At 39.7% G+C, this 12,877-nt stretch overlaps 1 protein-coding gene across 6 annotated transcripts in view; it reads left to right on the top strand.

Annotated features, from left to right (window-relative positions):
• Nucleotides 1-12,877, top strand: part of lrp1aa (low density lipoprotein receptor-related protein 1Aa) — a 160,757-nt gene that overhangs the window by 105,403 nt on the left and 42,477 nt on the right. For 4 of the 6 annotated variants that reach the window (XM_026240764.1, XM_026240768.1, XM_026240766.1 and 1 more), the window contains 11 exons: nt 3,101-3,223; nt 5,782-5,898; nt 6,072-6,200; nt 6,280-6,402; nt 8,096-8,236; nt 8,537-8,727; nt 9,761-9,944; nt 10,202-10,287; nt 10,367-10,486; nt 11,159-11,346; nt 11,429-11,634. In XM_026240764.1, coding sequence (XP_026096549.1) covers nt 3,101-3,223; nt 5,782-5,898; nt 6,072-6,200; nt 6,280-6,402; nt 8,096-8,236; nt 8,537-8,727; nt 9,761-9,944; nt 10,202-10,287; nt 10,367-10,486; nt 11,159-11,346; nt 11,429-11,634 — 1,608 coding nt within the window. The remainder of the gene's footprint in view (nt 1-3,100; nt 3,224-5,781; nt 5,899-6,071; nt 6,201-6,279; nt 6,403-8,095; nt 8,237-8,536; nt 8,728-9,760; nt 9,945-10,201; nt 10,288-10,366; nt 10,487-11,158; nt 11,347-11,428; nt 11,635-12,877) is intronic. The other 2 variants (XM_026240770.1, XM_026240769.1) reach the window with 1 other exon arrangement.

Below are 12,877 nucleotides of genomic sequence, written 5' to 3'. Positions count from 1 at the left end.
GCTGAATTGGGATCCCTACCAAAGTGCCATGGATATTGCCCCTTCAAGTGTCCTGTGGAAACCTCCTGTGCCCCTTCTTTTTGGAGTAAGTCAAGGCTTACCACAACAAGACCAGTTACTGCTGCTATGGCACTACCCACTCAGAAAGTCTGGATAACACGTAGAAAATGTGCCTGTTTCACTTGGAACCAGAACGTCACAGAAGCCCATCCTTCCCGAAGGAGGTTTCAGAAGCAGTCACACATAGGAACTACCGTCTAAGAGCATATGGAAAATTAGAGGTGATTGTAACCCTATTGGAAAATAGGCAGGATGGCTGCCCAGGGAAACACGAGCTCTGAGGCTATACCGTGGACTTTACACATATAAGATCCACTTAGGTCTCTACATATGGAACCCAGCCCTTTAATGGTTCTCATGGATTTATTGAGTGAGGGCCTGGTGCCAGTTGCTCCACCACTTCTGGCTGCCAAAGGGAAAGAGGAGCTTCGGCAGGGTTTACGATATGGAAGCTAGGGCTGGATAAACGCTTGCAGGCTCACTATCTGACTCTTAAAGGGAGCAATGGAAACCTTGGGCACTTAGCCGGGCTGGAGCCTCAGGATTACCTGGGAGTCAGCCGGCCCAAACTCTAGGCATGAATCGTCGAGCACATATGCTTTCAGGTCCCCTACCCTCTTGATAAAGGCCATTGCAAGCAGGAGCAGAATTTTCATTGATAGAAACTTCAGCTCGACTGTCTGCAAAGGCTCAAATAGGCCCTGCTGTAGTGCTCTGAACACTAGAGACAGGTCCCAAGAGGGTATAAAGGGAGGGCCGTGGAGAATTTAGCCTTCTCGCCCCCCGTAAGGAACCTGGTGATCAGGTCATGCTTCCCCACGGACTTCTGTTCCATGGGGTTGTGGTGCACATAGACTTAAGGGTGGAGGGAAACAGCTTTCGATCCAACCTCTACTGCAGAAAAGACAGCAAGACTCTGATCGGACATTTCCGGGGGTCTTATTGGTAAGAAGAACACCATTTGATAAACAGGTTCCACATCATGTCGTAAACATCTCTTAGACAGTGCGCTCACCGAAAGTAATGGTATCAACAACTTCTTGGTGTTGGTCACCTAGAACCCAGACACAAAGTCTCCAGAAATCTGGATGCAGGTGCCACAGTGTGCCCCGTCTCTGAGTCAGTAGAGCCTTTCTCAGAGGAATTTGCCAAGGAGGGGCTGTAACATCAGTTCTCTGGAACCTAGTCCGAGTGAGCTAGTAAGGCACTACGAACAGGAACTGCTCCTCGTCCTCCCTGATTTTGCAAGAAGGCTCACTGGGGGAAACACTTACTTGCGAAGGCCCCGCGGCCAGCTGTGTGTCAGTGTGTCCTAGCCGAGTTTTCCCTCGGCCAGGGAGTAGATCAACTGGCAGTGAGAGGTTTCTGGAGAGGCAAACTGTTCTATCTGAGTGGCTCTGTAAGGACTCCAAATCTGGTGGACCTTTTGAGGATGGAGTCTCCATTCTCCTGGGAGTGCAGTTCGTGACAGCACGTCGGTTGCCCCGGTTGTGCAGACCAGGAATGTAAATGGCATGAAGCAAGTTGGGACATGCAACAGGAGTGTAGACCACTTTGTCAGTTGATGTACGCAACGGTCGCAGTGTTGTACGTGTGGACCAGAATATGCTTGCCTCGTAAGCGCCTATTGAGCCCACCTCAGGACTAGGCCATGGAGCCAGTGTTAAAGCGGTCTCATATGAAGCAGCCTCAGAGGCGTTACTGCCGCTGCAGCTGTCATATGCCATATGCCCCAAGAGCCTTTGAAACTGGTTCAGTGGGACCGCCATCCTGCACTTGAACATATTCAGGCAACTTAACAACCACAGAGCACATCATTGCATGAAGCGTACTCGACCAAATCTAACCCCATACTAGGAAAAAAGATTCTCTGCGCCGGAGAGTTTGCTCTCCCAACTGGCTGAGGTGCGAAAGCACCAAGTCCCTGTGTGCACACAACTGATCCTGAGACTGAGCTATTATGAGCCATCATCGATTTAGTTGAGAGGGCGAATGCCCTGTTCTCTCAGGTGAACAAGTGCTGCCTCCACAACTTATGTGAAGACACGGCTGAATCGTAGGGTCATTGATGCTCTCTAAACTGCCCACTGCTGCCTGATGATGAGAGAGGAGGATGAGTGTGGTTCGGTGTTGGTCCGTCAGCGACTCTTTATGCCCACTTGGGACCCAGAGGCAGAGAAAACCACACTGAGAACCAGCGCGGACCACTCAGAAGAATCAATGGTCCAACCTTGAGGGCTCAAGACACAGTGGAGGTCTCCACTTGAGCCCTACCCTCACGGCACCATCGGAAAGCATAACCATTATTTCCAGATACAATTCAGGCATTGCTACAGTCCCAGAGACAGCAGCGCAGTCAAATCTTCCTCTCCAGAAAGCTCAGACTCATCTTCCTATGCAGCAATCGACATCCAGTAGTCGGGAGAACCCTCAAAGGATACTGCTGGTTCACTCCTTGTAGAGGGCTCATCACTTTGCATTGGCAGCTCAGTTGATTGCGGAGTACAAGAATATTGATGGTCCCCCAATGGTTGGTTCCCTGAAGGGATTGCCATCACTGTTATCCTCAGACCTGTTACACTGTTACTCTCCTGACTGCCACCATGATGAGAACTAGATTGAGCCAGAGGCAACAAAGCTCTGCCGAAGTGCACAGGGGAGATGGTCACCTCCAACACAAACAGGGGGTAGTGCAGCCTGATATGTTCAACCCACTCAACACAGGAAACCACCACTGCTAAAGCGCCGTACTGCACCTGTTGCCTATTTATACTGGTGCTGTGATCAGCGGCAACTGGATGCAATAATCACATGCCAAAGTGCAGTGGCTTGTTTAGTTTACACTCGAAATGATTTCCCAATTCCTTGGTCATCCGGCATGACGTTGAGAGTGACCGACCTGAAAGAGAACTGATGTCTTTCCTGGTCCTTTTGTCTGTCTTTTACTTTTAAAGTAATGAAACAAAAATGTAATTAGATATATGTACAGTAGCCTTCAAAACCTCTAAACATTTATCTCTTGTTTCTTTTCACTCATCAGATAAGAAAAAGAGAAAATGTCCATCGAACTTCTTTGCTTGTCCCAATGGTCGTTGTATCCCTATGAGCTGGACCTGCGACAAGGAGAACGACTGTGAGAATGGAGATGATGAGGCACACTGCGGTGAGTTTGTATTTCTGTCATCATGAGAACTTTCCATTGGCTTCTGCTGTGGTTACACCGTCCCCTAGCACTATACTATCCATTATTTTTGCCATTTTTATTATTTAGACATTATTAATAAACATATTAAAGTTTATTACTCCTTCAATTTAGTATTTAAAATGGGGACATACTGTTGATTTGATAGTTTTTATATAAAGCTGGATAAAATGACTTATCCTAACCTACAACCTAAAAAACTAACTAGGATAAAAAATACTTTTTATAGGATTCAAAACATTCTTTAGATATAAATGGACAACAGGATGAAGTGAATAAAAGTGTAATTGTATTCATTAAAAACTGCATCAAGTAGTACATTTTAAAGTGTAATGGATTGTGTGAATAAAGACACAGACAGTAGGAACATAGATCCAGACACAAGGAAAAGCAGAATCCAAATGTTTGAAGTTTAATAATAATAATAATAATAATAATAATAGTAAAAATAATAATCAAAATACAGAAACCAAGAAAACGGAACTATACTTAACTAACTTAACTACTATGTATGCATTGTTTTATTTTACTCAGTTTTTAGTAAGTGCCTCGACAAGCTTTCTTTAAATAATTAAGAATTAGGCATCAATATCTGCTTTATAATTACTAATAAACCTCAATTATGCTAGTAATATGCATGATAATAATCAACAAGTTTATAGTGAGAACTTATAGTGAGTGTTACCAAACTATTCTTTATTAATAGTTGTCACATTCTCAGTCACCTTCCCTCTCGACAGCTGTACAATATATATATATGTGTGTGTGTTTGTGTGTGTGTGTGTGTTTTCCATCATCATTTAGACAGCCCCGTAAAACTCCACTACTTCAACCCATCTCTTTTAGAGAACTACAGACCAGTTCCCCTTCTCCCTTTCATTGCAAAAACACTTGAACTAGCTGTGTTCAATCAAGTCTCTACATTTCTCACAAAAAAAACCTCCTTGACAGCAACCAATCTGGCTTCAGAAGTGGACATTCAACTGAGACTGCCTTGCTGTCAATTGTTGAAGCTCTAAGATTGGCAAGAGCGGAATCCAAATCTTCAATACTTATCCTGCTTGATCTGTCCGCTGCTTTTGACACGGTTAACCACCAAATCCTCCTATCAACCCTTCTGACAAAGGGCATCTCAGGAACCGCACTCCAGTGGTTTGAGTCTTACCTATCAGATAGGTCCTTAAAAGTATGATGGAGAGGTGAGGTTTCCAAATCACAACATCTAACTACTGGGGTGCCTCAGGGCTCAGTTCTTGGACCACTTCTCTTCTCTGTCTACATGGCATCATTAGGTTCTGTCATTCAGAAACATGGCTTTTCATACCACTGCTACACTGATGACACTCAACTCTACCACTCATTCCATCCTGATGATCCGACGGTAGCTATTCGCATCTCAGCTTGTCTAACAGACTTTTCTTCCTGGATGATGGAGCATCACCTTCAACTCAACCTTGCCAAGACAGAACTGCTTGTGATTCCAGCAAACCCTTTGTTTCATCACACAATTTCACCATCAAGTTAGGCACATCAACCATAACTCCTTCAAAAACAGCTAGAAGCCTTGGAGTTATGATTGATGATCAGCTGACTTTCAAAGAACCCCATTACTAAAACTGTCCGATCCTGCAGATTTGCTTTATTCAGCATCAAGAAGATCAAGCCCTTTCTTTCTGAACGTGCTGCACAACTCCTTGTTCAAGCTCTTGTTCTGTCCAGGCTGGACTATTGCAATGCCCTCTCAGCAGGTCTTCCAGCCAGTTCTATCAAACCTTTACAATTAACCAAGAACACGGCAGCAAGATTTATTTTTAATGAGCCAAAAATAAAACATGTCACACCTCTGTTTATCAATTTGCACTGGCTACCAATTCCACTGGCTACCAATAAAATTCAAGGCATTGATGTTTGCCTACAAAACTACCACTGGCTCTGCACCCATTTACCTAAATTTGTTACTTCAGACCTATATGCCCTCTAGAAGCTTTCGTTCTGCAAGTGAATGTCACTTGATTGTGCCATCCTAAAGAAGCACATAGTCACTTTTACGGACTCTTAAATTAAATGTTCCTTCCTAGTGGAATGACCTCCACAACTCAATTTGAGCAGTCCTTAGCCATCTTCAAGAATCGGCTTAAAACACATCTCTTCCATCTTTATTTGACCCTCTAACTTTAACACTCACTATTTTAATTCTATTCTTTAAAAAAATCTAACTACCTTTCTAATCTTTTTGTATTCTATTTTATTTTCATTTATTATGCAATTGTGTGTGTGTGTGTGTGTATACACACACACACACACACACATATATATAGTGTATACAGTGTATTTTCGTAATACCAAAAGTATTTAAAACATTTATAATTTTTTCCAAATTAGGTTTTTCCAGGTTAATATAACTTAAATTTTGTTCCCAGCATTAAAAAAGTTAATCTGAGGTCAGTCTTTCCAGAATGTCTTTCTGTGAAGAATCTTTTGAAAAATGTATTAACGGCTCACTTAATGATTCTACTCAGATAAGTTCTGCTCGGCGACACAGTTTGAGTGTGGGAATCATCGCTGTATTTCCAGCAGCTGGGTGTGTGACGGGGCAGACGACTGTGGAGATGGAACAGATGAGGACAGCAGATGCAGTGAGTACTGATCCTTAAAAACAGCATGAAGAAGAACATTTCAAAGTGTGACCAGTAGCGTGACTGATGAATCAGAGAATAAGACTGCAGACATTTATCAACATCATTAATGAAAGTGAATTTTTCTAGAAATTGTTTTATATGTTGCTGAATGGTCTGTGTTCTTAATTCAGAGAATAAGACATGCAGTGCGGATGCGTTCCACTGTCCCGACTCACACAAGTGTGTCCCGCAGCGCTGGGTGTGTGACGGGGACAGAGACTGTCCAGACGGAGCCGACGAGAGCATGAAGGCTGGCTGTGGTGAGTAAAACACGTACATTATTCCCTTTGGTGCAAATACTGAGGGAATCGCTCATGTTCGTGTGTATTGTTGTTTCAGTGTTCAATTACACGTGTAAAGCGGGAGAGTTCATGTGCCAGAACAGACAGTGCATCCCCAAACACTTTGTGTGTGACCATGACAATGACTGCGGCGACGGCTCCGACGAGTCTTTGGAGTGCGGTATGTTCCTGATTATGTCATACCAAGATGATTATCTCATAATTACCAAATAATGAGATGAATCATGGATAATGATTTGTAAGATGTCAATACTTGACTCTCACTTGAATTCAATCAAGGCCCAGAAGTCATACAACACAAATGTAAGTACAGAAGAATTAGAATTGTTCAGAGTATTTGTAGAAAATTGTCTCTCTAAATACACATGAATAAATTAGTTAGCATTTTTAAATATTGCATATTTGCAAAATTGTATATACTGCCTTCTAGAAGGTATGTACACACTAAACATTCATATGGAAATGAATGCAGGAGAACAGAAATAAAGGTGCATATGAAGAATTTGTATTTCATCATGTATTAAAAAGAAGACTAAACTGTGATGTCATATATATTCCTGGTTATCTAAACTAAAACGGAGACCATTAAAAGTAACGACGTAACTAAACGATTTCTCTTTTTTTTAAAAGTCAAAGTACTAAAATAAGTATAATAAAGAACAATTAATAACTACCATACTAAAAAGACATATTCCAAATAATAATACAAAAAATCATTAAGAAAAATTGCAAAAACATGAACTAAAATTAAAATGGAAACAGAAAATATTTGAAATTAAAAATATTAACAAAACTATAATTGTCAAATCACCTTTATTTATATAGTGCTTTATATAATCAAGATTATCAATGAAGTTTAAAGCCCCGTTCACACCAAGAACGATAACTATAAAGATAACTATAAATATAACGATATTGACTTCCACACCAGCGAACGATATTATCTATGTATTCTAAGCGGACGCGCGTCTGCTGCTTTAAATTCTCGAGCTCTTTACAGCAGGATTGATTCTGATTGGTTGGGCAATGTATTTATCGTTTAGCAGAAAAAAGAAATCGTTCTGAAAGTGGTTCCAACGATATCGTTTCTCTTTGCCTTTATTGTTATTGTTGTGGTGTGGACTCCACTATTCTTTAATATTGACAACGATTTTTAAAACTATATCTTTATCATTATTTTTATAGTTATCGTGCTTGGTGTGAATGAGCCTTTACAGTATTAAACAGGAAAATAATATGTCGATATTCCAAGAGAAAGACAGTAAACACTTGATTTTCAGTTAAAATCAGTTCATCATTGATTCAGTGATTTATCGTCCAGCTCAGTCCTCTTCAAATAGTATCAGTGCAATCAAGTCGACAGTATTGCCAGAATGTAACTGTCCCCAACTAAAACAAGCCAGAGGCGACCAGCAAAGAAGCAAAACTCTATCAGTGACAGAAATGGAGAAAAAAGCCTTGGGGAAACCAGGCTCAGTCAGGGGACTGAAACCAGCATGGCGTGGTTTGATTCCAGATTACAGCACAAGTCAGAATTGTGCAGAGGATAGTATATATAGTATATCAATGATATTAAAATAACACTGACTTTTGTAAATATCTGTTAAGTTATTTTGCAGTGTAACCACACCTCAAGGACAATATTGTTCAAACTATACTGAAAGAATCAAGGCATAATCCATGGCTATTTATGCATTTATTAGCACAAAAGAGCACAGTGTAAGAGAAAATGAATCATCAGGGAAGCTATTTTATTATTTTGGCACTCATAATGACACAAGCATGTGCATGTTTTTATTAATTTCAACTTCACAGTATTATTTGTGCTCATGAGTCTGTATTTGTCTTTACAGAGTATCCTGCGTGCAAGGCCAATGAGTTCCGCTGTGATAACGGCCGCTGTCTGATCCAGAAATCCTGGGAGTGTGACGGAGAGTTCGACTGTCACGATCACTCAGACGAAGCTCCCAAAAACCCTCACTGCAATGGGCCTGGTAAGAACTAAATGCTAATCCGGCTGGATATCTCTGGCCCCGCTCCAAATGACAAAGCTCACCATCTGTTCAGCAGTCTATGTGGCTTCATGCTACCAAAGTGTGAAGGAGAACTGAAAGAACTGAGAGCATTTAGGATGGGGCTAAACTAGTGCTGAGTCACAGAGCAATGCAGACCAACTAATAAATGATGCTAAATCAAGCTGAGGATATTAGAAAAGGCTTTGGTTACAGTAGAAACCTGCAGGGCCGGTCGGATCCATGCTAGCATTTAACGGTTCTCTTTCTTTGTCTTTCAAGCAGAAAAGAAATGTAATGACACGGCGTATGCATGTGGGAACGGTAAATGCATCAGTGAGACGTTACTGTGCAATCGCAACGATGACTGTGGCGACGGTACGGATGAGCTGAACTGCTTCATTAATGAATGTCTGAACAGTAAACTGAGCGGCTGCTCTCAGCTGTGTGAGGACCTGAAGATCGGATTCAAGGTAAAGATTTCTAGATCATGTCAGTGATTCACTTTGTGTTTTATACTATTTAATTGTTCTTTCCTTTCACAATTCATCATTTAGTAAATCTGCCCAATGCACTGCCAATATTTTTTCTCTTAATTAGAAATTACATTTCTCTTCCCCACCTGCATTAATAAAAAAGAGCCAACACTAGCATTTTTGATCATTTTTCACAAAACTTTCATGGCCCCCAAAACAGAGAGTCTGCCTATAAATAATAATAATAATAATTTGTAGCTTCATACATTAAAGCATGTTTCATTAAAAAAAAAAAACATTTTGTACAAAAAACGGAGAAAGACTACGTCCAGATTGGATTCAGATTGATGATCAAAATATCCAAACTTCACAGTCCTAACTCACTTCCTGGGTCGAAATTTCATTGGGTAACATCAGGCAGATTTGATTTATATGCTGTTTAATGTGTCATGATTGTTATGTTTTACATATGCATTTGCTTACATGCGCAATCTTTTGTTTCTGCTTCTTCTTTGCCATATTTTGATCCCGAGATTCATTGCTCTTTCAGAAGATGTGTAATAGCGTGTAATAGTACAACACTGAAAATATGGAAAATGGGAAATCCCACCAATAGCAGGGAAAGAGTTAAATATCCCTAATACAACATAAATTTAGCATTTTTATTTTATTTTTGCCTTGATGGATGTAAACTATGGTAATGCACAATACGTGGTTTGTAAGTATTAATAGACAGCCAACATGTTAATAATAGTCAGGCTAATGAACTAATAGTGAGAAGTGTTACCAAAGTTTAGTAACAAGACAAGGGTAAAACAATGAAGTCTAAAATAAAACAAATTTATAAAGTAGCAAAAAGTTCATTAAATATAAATAAATCAGAAAAAAGATTGTCTGAAGTCAAATAAGCATCCTTTTGTACTTCTGTTGGTTCTGTCATATAAATGCATTCAACACTAATGAACAGGTCAGTAAACACTCAAACTGGAACAACCCGATGCTTACCCTTCTTGTGTGTTCCTCTCTCCAGTGCAGATGCCACCCTGGCTTTAGACTGAAGGATGATGGGAAGACGTGTGTAGATGTGGATGAGTGCTCCACCACGTATCCCTGCACACAGCACTGCATCAACACACACGGCAGCTTCCGCTGTGTGTGTGTGGACGGCTTCCAGCTTAGCCCTTCTGACCCCACTGTCTGCAAGTCCACCTCCGGTACGAGTCAGATTGTGCCATTACTGTCAGACAGTTGCATTCTAGGATGGTTAAACTAGATACTTGGCTTGTGGAAATACGAAAAGTACACTTTCCAAAGGAATTCACCACTGCATTTGCCATTTGCAATGTAGATCAATCATTATAAAAGAAGCATTCGGTCAGCTACAAATAGTTCACTTTTTAAGTAAGTGTCATGTCATGCTGTTTCTTTTTGTTGTCACTGGTCTTAACTTTTCTCTCACTTCATTATATAGACGAGGAGCCATTCCTCATCTTTGCTAACCGGTATTACCTGAGAAGGCTCAACTTGGATGGCTCAAACTACACACTTTTAAAGCAGGTATGATTTGACATTGGTTTTTCAAACATTTTGTTCCAGTTGTTTTTCCTGGTTCCTGATGAATGCTCTTCATCCCCAGGGTCTGAACAATGCTGTTGCTTTAGACTTCGACTACAGGCAGCAGATGATCTATTGGACGGATGTGACGACTCAAGGCAGTATGATTCGACGCATGCACATCAACGGCAGTGACGTTCAGGTGATATGCATGCAGCTGGATTGTGTTTTGAATATTAAAGGTATAGTTCATCCCAAAATGAACTTTTGTTAAAAAATTTACTCACCTTCAGGCCATCCATGATACTGTAAATGAGTTTCTTTCTGCTTGGGAACAGATTTGGAGAAATGTAGCATTGCATCAGTGTCTCAGCAATGGATTGTCTGCGGTGAATGGGTGCCGTCAGTATGAGAGTCCAAACAGCTGATAAAAACAAAATCCACAAGTGATCCACACCACTCCAGTCTATCAGTTAACATCTGGAGAAGACACAATCTGTGTTTGCAAGAAAGTCCTCTATCCTTAATATTGCTTTCTCCAGTGAAAACGTAATCTCGCCTGAATGGGGAGAGAAATCTGCACAGATCATGCACTGTATAAAAGTCTTAAACAAATGTGTGTGGTTTTTGATGTGAAATACAACAGGATATGGACTTCTTTATTATGCATTATTGAGTCGTATTTTGGCCCAAAACGTTAAAAAGCCAAGTAATTGTTTTGTTTCTTACAAACACGCAGCTTTTTACTTCCCAAGACGTTAACTGATGGACTGGAGTCGTGTGGATTGTTATGATGATTTTTTCAGCTGTTCGGACTCTCATTCTCATTTAAAATCTAAATCTTTTCTGAAGCTGGACATTGGTTTGACTGCAGGTTCTCCATCGCACGTCTCTCAGCAACCCCGATGGTCTGGCTGTTGATTGGGTTGGGGGGAACCTGTATTGGTGTGATAAGGGGCGGGACACTATTGAGGTGTCGAAGCTGAATGGAGCATACAGGACGGTGCTAGTCAACACGGGACTAAGGGAACCCAGAGCCGTAGCTGTGGACGTCCGCAATGGGTAAACACTGAAAATGCCTTAATTGCTTGCTTTTTTGCTAATAAGGATCAAATAAGGACTAATAAGTGTCTGTCTTTGTCAGGTACCTGTACTGGTCTGACTGGGGTGATAATCCTCACATTGGACGCATAGGGATGGACGGCACCAACAGAAGTGTGATCGTACAGGACAAGATAACCTGGCCCAACGGCCTCACTCTGGACTTCATCAACGATCGCATCTACTGGGCAGACGCCAGAGAGGACTACATCGAGTTTGCCAGCTTAGATGGATCCAACAGACATACAGGTGAAGACCAACACTCAAATATAAGCTAATCTGTGAAGGGGTCAAGGGTCATCAGAGCTGGAATTGATTTAGGTAACACTTTAGTATAGGGTCCAATTCACACTGATAACTAGTTGCTTATTAGCATGTCTATTATTAACATATTGGCTGTTTATTAGTGCTTATAAAGTACATGTAATGCATGACATCCATAATCCTACCCAATACCCTAAACTTAACAACTACCTTATAAACTATTAATAAGCAGCAAATAAGGATTTAATTGAGGCAAAAGTTATAGTTAATGGTTAGTTAATAGTGTGAATGGGACCCTAAAATAAAGTGTGACCTTGATTTTATTTATTTATTTATTTATTTTATTTTTTTGTAGTCAGCAGGACTGACTATAAACTGTAGTTAAGAGGATAGTATAAAATAACTTACACTTTAGCAATTTACCAGTTTTAGCATCGCTTCCATATGACTGGTTGAAAAATAAGCAAAGCAAGCTTTTCATGACTGGATAACATAAAATCATAAAATAAAAGTATATACTCTATATACTTATTAGATAAAAATACAACATCAATAATAATATTTTGAATTATTATTATTATAATTGACCTGTTTTCCATTTTTATATATTTTTTTATGTAATTTATTTCTGTGATGCGCAGCTGTATTTTCATCATCATTCCTCCAGTCTTCAGTGTCACATGATCTTCAGAAAACAGAATAATATGATGATTTACTGCTCAAGAAACATTTCTGATCATCAATGTGGAAAACAGATATATTTTTTGTAGAATAAAAGTTCAAAAGACCAAAATGAGTTTGAAATATAAATGATTAAAATCAGCTACATTTACAGTTAGACATTTATAATGCATCATTGCTAAATAAGACTATTTATTCTCACTTACCCCAAACTTTTAAACAGTAGTATATAAAATAATTAGTGCTCTCAAATGATTAATCGGTATAAAGATGTTTGTTTATATTATACAATTACAATTTATATTATATATTAATATACTTAATATATAAACATAACATATTCTTATTAAATATATACATGCATATGTGTGTATTTATATACAGTATACGTAATAAATATACACAGTACATATACATATATTATGTAAAAAAACCTATTTTGGATAAGATTAATCATGACTACAAATTATATATTATGTAATAATATAAAGTCTTTTAAAGTCTGGATTAAAGTAATAATTATAAAACTACTACAGAGTGCTTCAGT

Source organism: Carassius auratus, linkage group LG36F, assembly GCF_003368295.1.
Source record: "Carassius auratus strain Wakin linkage group LG36F, ASM336829v1, whole genome shotgun sequence".
Taxonomy (NCBI): domain Eukaryota; kingdom Metazoa; phylum Chordata; class Actinopteri; order Cypriniformes; family Cyprinidae; genus Carassius; species Carassius auratus.
The sequence above is the reverse complement of the archived record's forward strand: the minus strand, read 5'-3'. Positions and strand labels throughout refer to the sequence as shown.